Source organism: Pseudophryne corroboree, chromosome 1 (assembly GCF_028390025.1).
Source record: "Pseudophryne corroboree isolate aPseCor3 chromosome 1, aPseCor3.hap2, whole genome shotgun sequence".
NCBI lineage: Eukaryota > Metazoa > Chordata > Amphibia > Anura > Myobatrachidae > Pseudophryne > Pseudophryne corroboree.
Genome location: NC_086444.1, coordinates 999,911,537 through 999,929,071, shown reverse-complemented (window position 1 = coordinate 999,929,071; position 17,535 = coordinate 999,911,537). Strand labels below are relative to the sequence as shown.

Genomic DNA, 17,535 nt, shown 5'->3' with positions numbered 1-17,535 from the left:
TGCCGAATCTGCGGCCCTCCAGAAGATGAGCACTGTGCAGCCACCACAGAAGAGACACCCTGGTTCGTGGAGACAGGGTTATTAAACGATGCATCTGAAGATGCGATCCGGACCACTTGTCCAACAGGTCCCACTGAAAAATTCTGGCATGGAACCTGCCGAATGGAATTGCTTCGTAAGAAGCTACCATCTTTCCCAGGACCCGCGTGCAGTGATGCACCGATACCTGTTTTGGTTTTAGGAGGTCTCTGACTAGAGAAGACAACTCCCTGGCTTTCTCCTCCGGGAGAAACACTTTTTTCTGGGCCGTGTCCAGAATCATTCCCAGGAACATTAGACGTGTCGTGGGGACCAGCTGTGACTTTGGGATATTCAGAATCCAACCGTGCTGGCTCAGCACTTCCTGAGATAGTGCTACTCCCACTAACAACTGTTCCTTGGATCGTGCCTTTATTAGGAGATCGTCCAAGTATGGGATAATTAAAACTCCCTTTTTTCGAAGGAGTATCATCATTTCCGCCATAACCTTGGTAAATACCCTCGGTGCCGTGGAGAGTCCAAACGGCAGCATCTGGAATTGGTAATGGCAATCCTGTACCACAAATCTGAGGTACTCCTGGTGAGAATTGTAAATGGGGACATGCAGGTAAGCATCCTTGATGTCCAGGGATACCATGTAATCCCCCTCGTCCAGGCTTGCAATAACCGCCCTGAGCGATTCCATCTTGAACTTGAATTTTTTTATGTATGTGTTCAAGGACTTCAAATTTAAAATGGGTCTCACCGAACCGTCCGGTTTCGGTACCACAAATAGTGTGGAATAGTAACCCCGGCCTTGTTGAAGTAGGGGTACCTTGATTATCACCTGCTGGGAATACAGCTTGTGAATTGCCGCTAGCACTGCCTCCCTGTCTGAGGGAGCAATCGGCAAGGCGGATTTTAGGAAACGGCGGGGTGGAGTCGCCTCGAATTCCAGCCTGTATCCCTGAGATACTATTTGAAGGATCCAGGGATCCACCTGTGAGCGAACCCACTGATCGCTGAAATTCCTGAGGCGGGCCCCCACCGTACCTGGCTCCGCCTGTGAAGCCCCACCGTCATGCGGCGGACTTGGAAGAGGAAGCGGGGGAGGACTTTTGTTCCTGGGAACCTGCTGTTTGCTGCAGCCTTTTTCCCCTGCCTCTGCCTCTTGACAGAAAAGACCCTCCTTTTCCCCGCTTGTTTTTCTGGGACCGAAAGGACTGAACCTGATAAAATGGCGCCTTCTTAGGCTGTGAGGGGACATGGGGTAAAAATGCTGACTTCCCAGACGTTGCTGTGGAAACTAGGTCGGAGAGACCATCCCCAAATAATTCCTCCCCTTTATAAGGCAAAACTTCCATGTGCCTTTTGGAATCTGCATCTCCAGTCCACTGGCGAGTCCATAAGCATCTCCTAGCAGAGATAGATAATGCACTTACTTTAGATGCCAGCCGGCAGATTTCCCTCTGTGCATCTCTCATGTATAAGACTGAGTCTTTGATATGTTCAATTGTTAACAGGATCGTGTCTCTGTCTAGTGTGTCAATATTTTCTGACAGGTTATCTGACCATGCAGCGGCAGAACTGCACATCCAAGCTGACGCAATCGCTGGTCTGAGTATAATGCCTGAGTGTGTATATACAGACTTCAGGATCGCCTCCTGCCTTCTATCAGCAGGTTCCTTAAGGGCGGCCGTATCCTGGGACGGTAGTGCCACCTTTTTTGACAAACGTGTGAGCGCTTTATCCACCCTCGGGGGTGTTTCCCAACGTAACCTATCCTCTGGCGGGAAAGGGAACGCCATTAGTAATTTCTTAGGAATCACCAATTTCTTATCAGGGGAAGCCCACGCTTCTTCACACACTTCATTTAATTCATCTGACGGGGGAAAAACTACAGGTAGTTTTTTCTCCCCAAACATAATACCCTTTTTTGTGGTACCTGGATGTAAATCAGAAATATTTAACACCTCTTTCATTGCCTCAATCATGCAGCGAATGGCCTTAACGGGCATTAAATTTGACTCATCGTCGTCGACACTGGCGTCAGTATCCGTGTCGACATCTACTTGTGCCACCTGAGATAACGGGCGTTTCAGAGCCCCTGATGACTTTTGAGACCCCTGGACAGGCACGAGCTGAAGACTCGGCTGTCCCACAGTCGGCATGTCGTCAAATTTTTTATGTAAGGAGTCTATACGTGCACTCATTTCCTGCCATAATACCATCCACTCAGGTGTCTGACCCCCAGGGGGTGACATCTCTGCTAAAGGCATCTGCTCCCCCTCCACATCATTATCCTCCTCAAACATGTCGACACAGCCGTACCGACACACTCCACACACACAGGGAATGCTCAAATAGAGGACAGGACCCACAAAAGCCCTTTGGGGGGACAGAGTAAGAGTATGCCAGCACACACCAGAGCGCTATATATATACAGGGACTAACTGAGTTATGTCCCTAATAGCTGCTTATACTGTATACAGTGCCAATTTTAGTGCCCCCCCTCTCTTTTCCCTCTTACTGTACTGTAGAAATGCAGGGAAGAGCCAGGGAGCTTCCTTCCAGCCGAGCTGTGAGGGAAAAATGGCGCCAGTGTGCTGAGGAGATAGGCTCCGCCCCTTTTTCGCGGCCTATTCTCCCGCTTTTTTTGGGATTCTGGCAGGGGTATTTACCTCATATATAGCCCCAGGGGCTATATATTGAGGTATTTTAGCCAGCCAAGGTGTTTTTATTGCTGCCTCAGGGCGCCCCCCCCCAGCGCCCTGCACCCTCAGTGACCGGAGTGTGAAGTGTGTATGAGGAGCAATGGCGCACAGCTGCAGTGCTGTGCGCTACCTTGGTGAAGACAGGATGTCTTCATGCCGCCGATTTTCCGGACCATCTTCCTGCTTCTGGCTCTGTAAGGGGGACGGCGGCGCGGCTCCGGGACCGAACATCAAGGCTGGGCCTGCGGTCGATCCCTCTGGAGCTAATGGTGTCCAGTAGCCTAAGAAGCCCAATCCGGCTGCAAGCAGGCGAGTTCGCTTCTTCTCCCCTTAGTCCCTCGCTGCAGTGAGCCTGTTGCCAGCAGGTCTCACTGAAAAAAACAAATTCTAAGACTATAACTTTCTAAGAGCTCAGGAGAGCCCCTAGTGTGCATCCAACCTCGGCCGGGCACGAAATCTAACTGAGGCTTGGAGGAGGGTCATAGTGGGAGGAGCCAGTGCACACCAGGTAGTCTAAGATCTTTCTAGAGTGCCCAGCCTCCTTCGGAGCCCGCTATTCCCCATGGTCCTTACGGAGTTCCCAGCATCCACTAGGACGTTAGACAAATACCGGATACAATTTTCTTTACAACTAGCCAGCATTTACAGACAGATCCTATATACAATCTGAGGCTCAGACGTCCCTGCTGTGTAACACACAGGCCCTTTTATTAACAATGATGAATAATAACTATTCAGTTGAGAGGATTACCGGATAGATTAAAATGAAAAGCTTTTCTTAATATGGTCAGCCCTTGTTCATTCACAAGCACCTATGCCAGAGATTTCATGAGAATGCATGTGGAACATATCTACAGAAGGAATATTTAACTTTCCCAGATCACTCCCTTTATCTCTGGCACCTGCAAGCTTAAAGTTCATGCAGTTGATCTGTAACCTATAAATAGCCTTCTTCCGTAACATCTAGAAGACACCAGAAATAGAAATAATACTAACAGTGGTTTAACATCATAAACTACATCCAGAACCTCGTGTGGCCCAACTTATTATCTCTGTAACCCAGTGCTGCCCAACTCCAGTCTTTTAAATGGGTTGGGTATGGGTGACCGGCGCTTGGGAACCCGCCAGTCACCATACCGAAGCCGGCATCCCAGGGATTATAATGCTGGCGGGGGTGAGCGCAACGAAGCCCCTTGCGGGCTCGGTGGCGAGCACTCTATGGGTGTCGTGGACACCCACGAGTGGGAATAGTCCCTGCTAGTCACTGACACTGAGGGGGATCTGCCGCTGGGATCTATTACCGCTAGAGGGGAGGGGGTAGAGAACACTAGGGATCTGTCGCCACTGGGGAGCTATTTCTGAGAGGGGGAGTAATTTCACAATGGGGACCTACAGTACGGACACGGAGTGATGGATGGTGGCTAAAACACCCCCTGGGTATATATATTTCATTAAATAAAACATTTATATATGTTATTAAAAATACTGTTTTTCATTTTAAAAATGTTTCAAAAGACACGTCTGACCGCTTTTCTTTGCAAAAAAAAATTAATAAAAAATAGTAATTTAAGTGGTTAATACTAAGTACCATGAGAGTCAATTAATATTAGTCTAAAACACCCAACATCTACAATAAAAAAAAACTGGATCATATGTGAGCACTGGCATGATTCCGGAGATATACAGTAGCTGCTACATTTGTAGTGGTAATTAGTTTTATGGCAAAACCAGGTTGGTTTTACTGTAAAGCAAATAACCGTCGCTTAAAACGAGTGGCTAGATTGTTGAAATCGCGCCGGTGCCTGCAAATCACAGGCTCTTACATTTGGGCCTTTATGTTACGTGACCCCACTTTAATTCATATACTGAAACTCTAAATGAATGTAAACACTACACAAAATCTTAAATCTAAAATAAACATCCCAGAAAGACCACTCGCAGTAATGTAACCTAACATTAACAGAATAAAACTATCTTTTTCTAGTCATAGATCTGCAGGACTCTGAACAGCAGCATAAAGATATAGAATATAGGTAATAGGTTGATAGCTGATGCAAAGGTTTTGTGTTGTATCCCAGTAAAAATGCAATAAAAGCAAAACTAATTCACAGAAACACGTACTTCCCCTCAGTGGAAGCCTCCCCTGATGCAGGGCATCGGTCACGCAGAGAAACAGCTTTCAGTACATGGGTTAACACTTTACATGTTGAAAAAAAATAAACCTACTTAGAGAAAAAGCCTTTGCATTTCCGCACCATATTTGCTCAGATACCCATATATTTGTAATTAGAAATCATGGTCATTATTTATTTATATTTTATTTATTTTTTCACACAGGATACATCTAACTGAAAACACTGCCAAACACTCCGCGAGACACTCTTAAGGTGGGTACACACTGATAGATATATCTGCAGATCAATTGATCTGCAGATATATCTATGGATGGATCGAGCAGTGTGTTCAGCATACACACTGCTTGATCCGTCGGGGACTGACGTCATGAACTGGGCGGGCGTGTACACACGCCCGCCTAGTTCAGCTGTCAATCACCGCCGGCCGCCGCAGCAGCATGTGTACGGGCGGTCGGCCGACCGCCCTGTACACACACAGCGACGCGCCAATATATCGGTAGATATATTGGCCGTCGGCTGTGCTGCGCGGCCGACGCGATACGTCTGTGAACGACGGAGTTCACAGACGTATCGGCCGTACACACTGGCCGACGGTCCCGCGATATATCGGCCGTTCAAGAGAACGGCCGATATATCGACCAGTTTGTACGGGCCTTAACACTACAACCAATGGTGCTTTGTGACAGCAGGATACAGCTGCTATCCTGTATCCTGCAGCCATCACACCAGGTAACCATGTGCTGTAAGCACACACTGCAAGTCCCATGATTTGCGGTGATCCATTACATCTGCTTCCCAGCTATTACAGCTGAGATACACACTATAATGCTCTGTTACCACCACTGTTTTCACATTGTGAATCCGTGACCATGAAGCGCCCGTACAGTACACTTATAGGGGACACACAAACGGTGGGCATTGTTAAATAAAGATCTAGTAGGGTTAATTGAGACTACCAGGGCATTTGTCATTTTGAGATCAAATCAGCTGTTGGCAGCCCACCTGGAGCCAGCAATTTTTGGATGTCCTCTAAGAGTGTGATCAGACATCCAATCACTGGCTGAGAGATTGTGATAACAAAACCCCTTTAATTAAGGATGATATGTCTAGTTAAACTAAAAATATAACGGTAAGGGGATCCTAAGTAAGTAGAATATAAATACAAACGAAGGGGTGGTCTTCAGGTTGCCGACTGTCAGGATCCCGGCGCACAGTATACCGGCGCCGGAATCCCGACAGTCGCCATACCGACAGATTTTCTCCCTTGTGGGGTTCCAGGACCCCCTGGAGGGAGAATAAATAGCGTGGTGCGTGTAGCGCGCCACCGTGCCCACAGCGAGCCCGCAAAGAGCTAATTTGCGCTCACCACGCTATCAGTATGCCGGCGGTCGGGCTCCCGGCGCCAGTATGCTGGTCGCCGGGAGTCCGGCCGCCGGCATACCATACTACACTCCAATAGAAGGCCTGTGCATGTCTCTAGAATACAAAGGTTACATTTTCATATTCTTTAAAATACAAGAATCTTTTCTATAGTAAAACTTAGAAGAGTGCATTATGCTATTGCAGTAATCGGTCAGCTCACACTTACCTAAACATGCTGCAGCACCAACCATGGCATATAGTCCTGGCGTGATGCAGTCAGCACCAACTTCACACCACTCCTTGAATATAAACCAGTCATGGTGGTAATAAGCCAACTGTTCCACGGCAATGCCTACAATCCTTCCTGCTATGGCGCCAATGGCCATGCTTGGGATAAACAAGCCAGAAGGAACCTGCAATCAAAGGACAACAATAAATAAATGTGGTCTCTTGGTGTATAGTACTACAAGGCAGTGGAGAACAAGAGAAAGACAATGCAGCACTGTGCAGTAAACCTTACATTATTGTTTGTCCTTGTGTTTGAAGTGTTATTTCCTAATTGTCTATGCCGAAGAGTATAGAAAATGCCAGTTATCCTGCACAAACTATGCTTTTGTGACCTGGACAGAGATATTGAAATGTTCTTATTTTCCATGACATTTCTGACACTTCAGTGTGGTTGCAATGTGGGGTCTGCAGAGCAGTCCAACTCTGCCAGAGGAAGCCTAATAACACTGACCTAACCTCCAAATGCTGCTTTATATTAATGAGAGTCTATGGGAACAGTAAGCTCACCTTGGATAAGATGGATGTATATCCCAGCCGCCCCTAGGACAAAGCATTCAGCCACATCCCTGCTGTACCTACCCACCCCCAGACTCACTGTCAGTTAGCCAATGGGAGTTGGATATACACTGGATGTCTGTGTGGGGACGAATAACATTAAGTGGAAGCCACTGGCGAAATCCAGGAAGGTGCAGATTCCTCCACTACACATCAAGTTTGGGCCAATTGAAACTATTTGTTAGCATTTTAAATATTAGGCAGCCTTCAAATACCTGCAAGACTTCTTTCCTAAGCTGTCTGCATCAAGAGGCAAAGGTCAAAGCCATTGTTTTCGTGGGACCACAGATTAGGAATATCCTGCAATTCCCAAAGATGCTCGCTCAGAAGGAGGAAGCTGCTTGGACTAGCTTTATCACAGTGTTCAGAGCTTCTTGGGCAATCACAAGCACAAATACTATGTGCAGTTCGTTGAGACTTTGGTGAAGAACTTTGGCACAATGGGATTCAGGATGTCCCTCAAAGTCCATATTCTTGATGATCATCATGAGAAATTCAAGGAGAACATGGAAGCAAACTCAGAGAAGAAAGGCATGCACTTCCCCCAAGATATACTGGAGTTTAAATGCCTCTACCAAAGACAGTATAAAGAGAACATGATGGGAGACTACACCTGGTGGCTGATTCGTGAAAGTGATGTGCTGTATAATCGTAAATCTCAAAAAGTTACTCACTTCTAATTCTTTTGTGGTTAGCTGTGTGCTCAGGGAACATCGTTGGAGGCAGACAAGGTGTTAATACATCTTGTCGATGTCCCTTCCTGCTTTGTCTTGGTAATGAGGCAAAGCAGGAAGTGTTACAAGTGCTGCTATAATACATTTACCCATTTGTGAGAAAGACCATGCAAATTCACATTTTCTCATCTCAAATAGGAAAATTTCAAAGTATAAAATGTCCTGGTCACAAAAACAAAGTTGAGGGGAATAAATACCATTTTCTGTACTTTTGAAGTCGGAACGGACGTCTAGTCAGAAAGACGGCAGTTTCCAACTTTTTTAGGTTGAATCATGATTCGACCTATTCAATGGTACTGCTGTTTTTCCGACCTGTCGAAAAACACGTGGATCGGCGGATTAGTCGTGGACCCACGCGTTTTGTCGGATTAGCGTACAATTCCGACAAGATTTTGGCCCGGTTTCGATAATGCTGATCCAACTTTAAAAAAAGCTGGATCAGCATTGTCGGAAACGGGCAATACCTGTCGGAATTGCCCGCTAATTGAATACTGCACTGCCGGATCCTCTCCGTCAGAGAGGATCCGACATGCATTGAATATCCCTATTAAGCATTTAAGAAAAAGTACTTACTACCCAAGGACAAAACTTTTGTTACATAGCGTATTTAATTTAGTTTTTTTAATTTTCCAGGTTCATTTATAAAAACAAACAAAAAACAAAACATGAACCCTACACTGTAAATGAAACACCGCTACTAAACTATGGCGCCAAAATGATAAAATTAATTGGAAGAATAATGTCACAGAACTTGATCTACTTATAATGGGAGGTTTTGATTATGTATCATGAAAAGGAGACGTGCTAGCCCACTTGCTTTCCTTGCACACGTTCACTAGGTCGACAGGGTTGCTAGGTCAACATGGTCTATAGGTCGACATGAAAAAAGGTCATCAGTTTTTAAAAAAAAATGGAAATTTTTTCATACTTTACGATCCACATGGACTACAATTGGGAACGGTAACCTGTGCCAAGTGCAGCGACAGCAGAGCGAGGCACCTGCGAGGGGACACGTGCACTAATTGGGGTTCCCAGTCACTCTACGAAGAAAACAACACCAAAAAAATGAAAAAAACAAACAACCCGCATGTCAACCTATAAACCATGTCGACCTAGCAACCCTGTCAACCTACTCCATGTCGACCTAATGACTGTCGACCTAAGTGTGGCCGACCCAACGACTCATACCCATTTAAGGTGACAACATGTGCGGTAATATGAAGCAAATGGACAGATATTGCAGCACAGACCTGGGGCAAATTGAATATTAATCCAATTCAGCCACTTCTGTGCATGATCAGTCAGCTTTACAGTAATGGTTGGGTACAGGTTGTAAAATGGTATTATTCTCATCTATTTTTATAGATATACATTTTATAGCTAGAATAAGAAAGAGCTGTAGTTGCCTACAAAGGTTCTCTATTTCCGAGTCAATGATTCGTCATTTCCCACTATGCTGACACTGTTCTGCAGAGCAATATGCAGGCACATTATCACGAATGATCTGATCACAGCTGACTATATGAGTGTGTGGCAGATGCCCTGGACTGCTGGGCAAAGCTCACACACACATATTATAAATCAATAGAACTGTGCTCACTGTCAGCAAGGGGCGGAGATTTCAGCCTGTAACATTAGAGAAGCTGTACAGGCATATGCACTGAATGCTCCTACTATACATGTGCTGGGTAATGAGGCTTTTCATTGCCAACACATTTCCATCAAGTGGGACATAGCCCTCCTAATGTAATGTCCCCTCAAAACACATACTGCATCAACACAAAGCTGGATCCATAAACAGCAGAAGGGCAGATACAAATAAACTGTGTGACATTCCTTTAGCCTGAAGGTACAATCTCGCACTTGTGGTAAGGTATGTCCAAAAATACCCGTTCTACATTCAGGAAAGTCCCCAGTGCCCATCTTGTGGGCATGTGCATTGTATGTGGCAACGGCTCTTTAAATATCTAATATAGTGGCCACGCAGTTTTATTTGTGACCTTGTTGTACATTTAAACCCCACCCCCACCCGCCGCATCATGGCGCGCTGGATCACTTCCGGAGGGGTTTGTGGGTGTAGTGACAGGCAATGAATGGCTGTATCAGTACACCTCTCACGTACTTCTGATTGGCCTCTAGTCTCATACAAGTCATTTCCCGTGACGTGCTACACATGCAGCACTACTATTGGGGGCACAATCAGCTGTACAGAGAACAGCAGGAAGCAGCCATAGTGAGGGCAGTATTGGTGACATTACTGGCACTATTACAGCGGATGGCATTATTACTACTGGTGAGAACATTAGCCTCTCTTGTCACAGGAGACTGCTGCTGGAATAGGTGGCTGTAACAGACAATGACAGCGGCTAATGGGATTGCTCAGAGCTACTGCTAATGTCTGATGACTCACGCTAAATGTACTGCAAACTGATCACCACCAATACACTACATGAATATTAGTAGGAGTTAAATGCAAAATAAATAAAAAATAATTTGTTCAAAATCTAGAACGTTTCCCACTATTGCAATAAGCAAACAACAGCACTAAGTCATGCTCCATTTAACTTAAAAAAAAAAAAAAAATTGGAAAGGACACCAGAGACTGGAGATTGCTTTATGCGCTTATCACGCTGGATTAACAGAGCTTCCTGGGCATTTCCACAAAGCCGTGTCTGAGCCCATTACAAATGCACATTGTGAAATACAGGCAATATCTCCAACACTACAACATCTGAGCAGAAGGGCAACATGCTCATGCTAATCAATAAGTAATTAAGGTAATAAAAAGTCAATAAGTAATTAAGGTAATAAAAAGTCTCATTACAGGTAATTCCATCAAGGATGGAACCAAAGCGCTAACAGCCCAAAGTGATACACGTTGCAAAGCTGATGTCTAGTGTTAGGCGTAGTGGGTCACATGATAACTGCTGAGTGCCCATTATATACATGTATGGCTGGATCAGCCAGCAAACCAAAATGTATGGGAACCTTCTTAGCACTGTAAAGGTTCTACCACGAAAACGTAAAACCAATACCAAGATATTTTAGATACATATATTCTTTAACATTTATATGTAGCATAAAAAAATAAATAAATAAAATGTATATATATATATATATATATATATATATATATATATTAGGATTTTAATTCCTACCGGCAAATCCTTTTCTCTTAGTCCGTAGAGGATGCTGGGGACTCCAAAAGGACCATGGGGTATAGACGGGATCCGCAGGAGACATGGGCACACTATAAGACTTTGAATGGGTGTGCACTGGCTCCTCCCTCTATGCCCCTCCTCCAGACCTCAGTTATAAAACTGTGCCCAGGGAGACGGACATTTCGAGGAAAGAATTTAATGTGTAAACACGGCGAGTGTTATACCAGTTCACACCACGAACATACCGCAGAACGTGGCAGTCAAAAGAATACCAGCCCACAGCATGAACAATACACAGCCACATGCTGAGAGAATATGTAACACAACCTGTGTGTCAACACAACCAATCATAGAAAACCACATGCCAAGACATGAATCACGTCAGCAACAGCCTGACTGAAAAGAAACACCACAAAAGTGTAACCATAACCAATAACTGCAGATACAGTACGCACTGGGACGGGCGCCCAGCATCCTCTACGGACTGAGAGAAAAGGATTTACCGGTAGGTATTAAAATCCTATTTTCTCCTACGTCCTAGAGGATGCTGGGGACTCCAAAAGGACCATGGGCTTTATACCAAAGCTCCAGACCGGGCGGGAGAGTGCGGACGACTCTGCAGCACCGATTGAGCAAACATGAGGTCCCCATCACGCAGGGTATCAAACTTGTAGAGCTTAGCAAAAAGTGTTTGAACCCGACCAAGTAGCCGCTCGGCAAAGTTAAACCGCCGAAACTCCTCGGCCATCCGCCCAAGAATAGCCCATCTTCCTAGTAGAATGGGTCTCCACCAACGTCGGTAACGGCAATCCAGCCGTAGAACGAGCACGCGGAATCGTATCACAGAACCAGCATGTAACAGACTGCATAGACGCAAGCGCCCCAATCAGGTTGGGAGGATACCAGACAAACAGAGCCTAATACCTCTACCTAGAACGTCACAAATGACTCAAAAACAAACAAAACACGGCCGCGGCCGGAAGTACCATGCGTTCCACTGGTACTTCCGGCCGCGGCCGTGTTTTGTTTGTTTTTGAGTCATTTGTGACGTTCTAGGTAGAGGTATTAGGATTTGAGCCACATCATAGCACTATTGCCCATATAAGGTTTAGGTCCTTGTTAAGATAGTTGTTTGTGTGTAGGAATTAGTGCCTTTTTTGAGGCACTTCCTGTGGCAATTACTGGTTGGGTGTGGCTTGGGCCTGCCTTTGCTATTTAAGGGAAGCCTGTGTGACATATGGTGAATGGTGATGCACTGGACAGTTGTCTTCCTGATGTCCCTGTATGATGTCCTGAAGAAGGTCACGTGATGACCGATACGTCGACACACCGTCTTTATGTCTCTGTGAGTTATTAATAAATACCTGTTGGAATCTACTGGTGAGTGCCTGCATACCCAAATTTCTATATACTGAACTATGGGCCTTTGTGGAGCACCCCATCGTTGACTTTATCAAGTCTGGAGTGTGGACTTTAATATATACATATATATATACACACACACACAAGTGGATTGTCCGGAACCCTAGGGTCCGCATTGACATTAATGTGTTCTGAATGTGTATGACCATGTACTGAAAGCCCCAGTTGTGGATCAAACAGGAAACCTTATGGTCGACAGAACTCCTAGTATTCGTCGACGGCAGGGAGTAGTAACCAGGCAAAAACATATTTTCGACCCCGAGGGATTCAAGGGAAGTATACATATATAATTTTAATAAAACTCCCCCACCTATACTACCATGTCTGTGCTCGAGCTACAGGCCCATGGAACCGTACCATACCTATACACATACATATATATACAGGTATAAGGCAGTTACAGCATGTTAATTTACACCCAGTAAGAACAGATGGTGCCAACAGGACCACCCACATACTACTGTGACTCCTATACAGTGTTTACTTTTACCAAGCATACAACTACCGACTTGCTGATACTACAGTTACCTAATCACGTATCAACAGGCGTCGGTGATGCCGACAGCGAACCCCACAGCTGTTTGTGACAGAGCACTCACGCATGTCGACATACTGAAAAGCTATAGTGGGTATAACTGACAGGGAACACACAGAGATATATGTAAAACAATAAAGATTACATGCCCATTATCAAAATTAGTGTTATATTTCCTTCTATATAGCACTAAACCACTGTCCCCCCCCCGTTTGCAGTAAAACCTGCTTTTGGCGGGGACATGGAGAAAATGGCGTGGAATGTTGTGAGGGCTAAGCCCTGCCTCTTCTCGGCGCGCTTCAGCCCCTCCATGAAAATAACCTTTTTTATGCATTTTTTACTTGTTATGCTGGCGGGGGCCGTATACAGTGTCCACACACTGTATACATGTCCCCTCTTTTCACACAAGAGGTTTATATTTCTGCCCAGGGCGCCCCCTCCCTGCGCCCTTGCAAAGCGGCGGCGTGTGGGAGCAATGGCGCGTAGCGTGGCCACTGTATACTGGCGGGGGTTCGGCCACGGTGCCCGGCACCGAAAAAAACATCTCATCCCAGCGTTTTTCTGACCCCAGTAACTTGCTGCCCAGGGTGCTCCCCCCCCAGCACCCTGCACCCTTGTGAGTTGGTGTGTGGGAGCATGGAGCGCAGTGCGACCGCTGCGTGTTACCTCCGTTACTGAAGTCTTCTGCCGTCACTGAAGTCTTCTGTTCTTCCTATACTCACCCGGCTTCTTTCTTCTGGCTTCTGTGAGGGGGTTGACAGCGTGGCTCCGGGAACAAGCAGCTAGGCGAACCAAGTGATCGAACCCTCTGGAGCTAATGGTGTCCAGTAGCCTAAGAAGCAGAGCCCTTGAACTAAGAAGAAGTAGGTCTGACTTCTCTCCCCTCAGTCCCACGATGCAGAGAGCCTGTAGCCAGCAGGTCTGCCTGAAAATGAAAAACCTAACAATAAAGTCTTTCTAGAGAAACTCAGTAGAGCTCCCCTGTGAGTGTCCAGTCACTCCTGGGCACAAAGTCTAACTGAGGTCTGGAGGAGGGGCATAGAGGGAGGAGCCAGTTCACACCCATTCAAAGTCTTATAGTGTGCCCATGTCTCCTGCGGATCCCGTCTATACCCCATGGTCCTTTTGGAGTCCCCAGCATCCTCTAGGACGTAGGAGAAATAAATATATATATATATATATATATATATATATATATAGAGAGAGAGAGAGAGAGAGAGAGAGAGAGAGATATCAAGCTTTATTTTTATGTCAGCATGTCACTAACTTTGGATATACACATTACATAGTGTAAACTGGTCACAATTATATGGGAACTGTAGCGTCCAGATAACAAGTTGCTTTCAGAAATCAGTTACCTTAATGCCGAACGTGAATACGGTCATTACGATCTTGAACACAAGCGCCAAGCACAGCTGCCACATGGCTGAGTACACCCCATTTCCAGCAGGCCGGTCCGGAATATCATCCACAATCTTTCCAGCGCTCGTGTCATTTTTGTAGTCACACAGGGAAGACGACTCGAGGGGCCCACAGTCTGTGAACAGTTCCTTAATCAGCTGGCTGGTGTTGAAGCGAGTGTATGGATTAGGAAACGCAATGATTGCTGTGATGGCAGCCACCACAATAACCTCTAGCACTGGATACTTCCCAAACTTAGTGGTCTTTCGGCGTCGGCACCAGGCGATGTTTGCACGGATGAAAAATGCTCCCCATAGGCCCCCAAACACACCCAACAGAATGAAGGGGATGAGTTCAAAGAGGTACCAAGGAGTGTGATATTCCACATAAAAAAGCACAAGGCGACTGTTCCCAAAAGGGTTGATTGACCTTAAAATGAAGGCGGCAACCAAAGCTGCAAAGAAAGATCTCCATAATGTCTTCAGCGGGAAGTAGTAACTGACCTGCAGGAACAACAAGATGTAACTATGCAGCACACAAGTAAGAGGAGGTCATTAGCAGGATATCTGTATATATCTATATGTGTATACACACGCAAACACATTGAACTGCCTGAGATAAGGGATAAAAATAACCTTGTTTTACACACGTAATGTATAAATTCCTGTACAATATAAAATCTAGGGAGTGTATAAGGAGTGTGCTAGTCATTGTACAGCACTGTAAAGTAAAGACATCACCATACAGAAGCACAAGTTCCTAGGCAGAGTGCTTTCATACACGTCATGCAACTTCAAAGCCACTTTGTATACACTGTTTACATTGGAGTGAGGGAGTACTGTATGTCATCCCTTCTTGTAATACTGGTAGTTTTGACGAGTCAAACAACGGGTTCCCCATTCTCACCACAGGCAGCGGATGGGAAAGCAGAGGTCAATGGCAGGAGGGTTGCCTCCTACTGTGCATGACTAAGGGGTGGTCTTCTGTATGCCGGCGGTCGGGCTCCCGGCGCTCAGTATACCGGCGCCGGGAGCCCGACAGCCGGCATACCGACACTTATTTTCCCTCGTGGGGGTCCACGACCCCCATAGAGGGAGAATAAAATAGTGTGGCGCGCGTAGCGCGCCACCGTGCCCGTAGCGTGGCGAGCGCAGCGAGCCCGCAAGGGGCTCATTTGCGCTCGCCACGCTGTCGGTAAGCCGGCGGTCGGGCTCCCGGCGCCGGGATGCTGGTCGCCGGGAGCCCGACCGCCGGCCAGCCGTAGTGAACCCATGACTAAGACGGGACAGCCGTTCACTATTATTTTACAGGATAATTCACATACATAGATCATGTCTCTATATCTATCTATCTGCACACACACACACACACAGAAAGTCATCAGTGTGTATTGAACCTTAGGCGAAATATTATTTATACATAATTGCTTACCTCTTCCAAACTAAAAAGGACTCCACCAATAGGAGCTCCAAATGCTACAGACACACCAGCTGCGGAAGCTGCCGAAAGAACCTGCAAAACAGAAATGGTGAGCATGCTTCCCACAACTGAAAGCTTCTAAACATTAGTTAGGACACTGACTGGACGAAATTGTCGTGTCACCGGCTGGACGTCTGGTTTAGTAAATAAGAGTATTTTCTGTCATAGTGTGAGACAAGTTGGAGTTTGGAGAGAAGACGCCAAACCAGTTCTACCCAGTAACTTACATTTACAGAGAACAAGTCCTATGAAAGAGTAGTAAATCACGGCAGAAATTCTCAGTCACTAATCAACACACAGTAACTTAGGGTCTTTTTTAGTCATGTCATTAAGCTGTGTCATCCTTCCCATATCCTTCGTATCTTCTTTATACCCCAAATTCCTAACTGTCTCCTACTGTTGTATGTGTGCCAGAGCATGACTTACCTCCCTTTTCTTAGCTTCGTTTGTGCTGTACTTAGGAAAGAGGTAGGAAAATATATTTCCACAGCAACAAGCAACATGTACTAAGGGTCCTTCCTTCCCCAAGCTTAGGCCTGAAGCCACGGCAAGTACCAGTGTGACAGTTTTGATCAGTAATGTCCACTTGCCCAAATAACCTCTAATGATAAAGCCACTTAAAATGGTTTTAATCTGTAAAACACAAATAGAATCATATTTAATATTGGAAATTAAACATTTCTGGATCTACATGTTTTTTTCCAGTGGTAAAGTGAATGGATCCTTTGTGTAAAATGAAACTATCCCTACAAACCACGACCCGCCACACTTGGATACTTTTATGTAATACAGGTTGAGTATCCCATATCCAAAGATTCCGAAATACGGACTTTTTTGAGTGAGACTGAGATAGTGAAACCTTTGTTTTTTGATGGCTCAATGTACACAAACTTTGTTTAATACTCAAAGTTATTAAAAATATTGTATTAAATGACCTTCAGGCTGTGTGCATAAGGTGTATATGAAACATAAATTAATTGTGTGAATGTACACACACTTTGTTTAATGCACAAAGTTATAAAAAAATATTGGCTAAAATTACCTTCCTGCTGTGTGTATAAGGTGTATATGTAACATAAATGCATTCTGTGCTTAGATTTAGGTCCCATCGCCATAATATCTCATTATGGTATGCAATTATTCCAAAATACGGAAAAATCCGATATCCAAAATTCCTCTGGTCCCAAGCATTTTGGATAAGGGATACTCAACCTGTATTTTTATATTCCTTTCCTATACTCATATTAGGTGTTCATCACATACTGTATATGTAAATCAACTAGCGATAGCAAAGTCTATTATCACTGGTTTCACTATACTAAACATGGCAGTGCCCATATGGTGTAGTATGTAAGCAAATATATGGCAAATCCAGGTACACACATGACAGAGCATATTTAGGTTCATCTGGATACTCTCAAAAAGAGGAATTTCTATCGACATACAAGAAAGTATACCAAGCTTGTGCTAAGTCACAAGGCAATTACGTCTATGGAAGAGCCAGTACTACTATACCCTAATGCAGTAACCTTCATTTTATTTATACATAAAATGAAAACTCCTCCTAGGATGTGATCCACAGCAATCTATCCAGGCTCTCGCCAATACTTCACAGATGGATATAAGTTCCCCCAGCTTTCTGTGTTTCATTTAGATTCTAAGAAAACAAATAGTACGGTCGGGGGCCGTAACTAGGTGTGTGCGGAGGGGACGCTGCAGGTTAGGGGGCAC

At 45.3% G+C, this 17,535-nt stretch overlaps 1 protein-coding gene across 5 annotated transcripts in view; it reads right to left on the bottom strand.

The window, feature by feature from the left end:
• Positions 1–17,535, bottom strand: part of CLCN3 (chloride voltage-gated channel 3) — a 226,538-nt gene that overhangs the window by 32,636 nt on the left and 176,367 nt on the right. For all 5 annotated transcript variants that reach the window (XM_063920625.1, XM_063920627.1, XM_063920626.1 and 2 more), the window contains 4 exons: positions 16,231–16,437; positions 15,757–15,837; positions 14,283–14,828; positions 6,456–6,642 (listed from right to left, as the gene is read on the bottom strand). In XM_063920625.1, the coding sequence (XP_063776695.1) occupies positions 6,456–6,642; positions 14,283–14,828; positions 15,757–15,837; positions 16,231–16,437 (1,021 nt within the window). The remainder of the gene's footprint in view (positions 1–6,455; positions 6,643–14,282; positions 14,829–15,756; positions 15,838–16,230; positions 16,438–17,535) is intronic.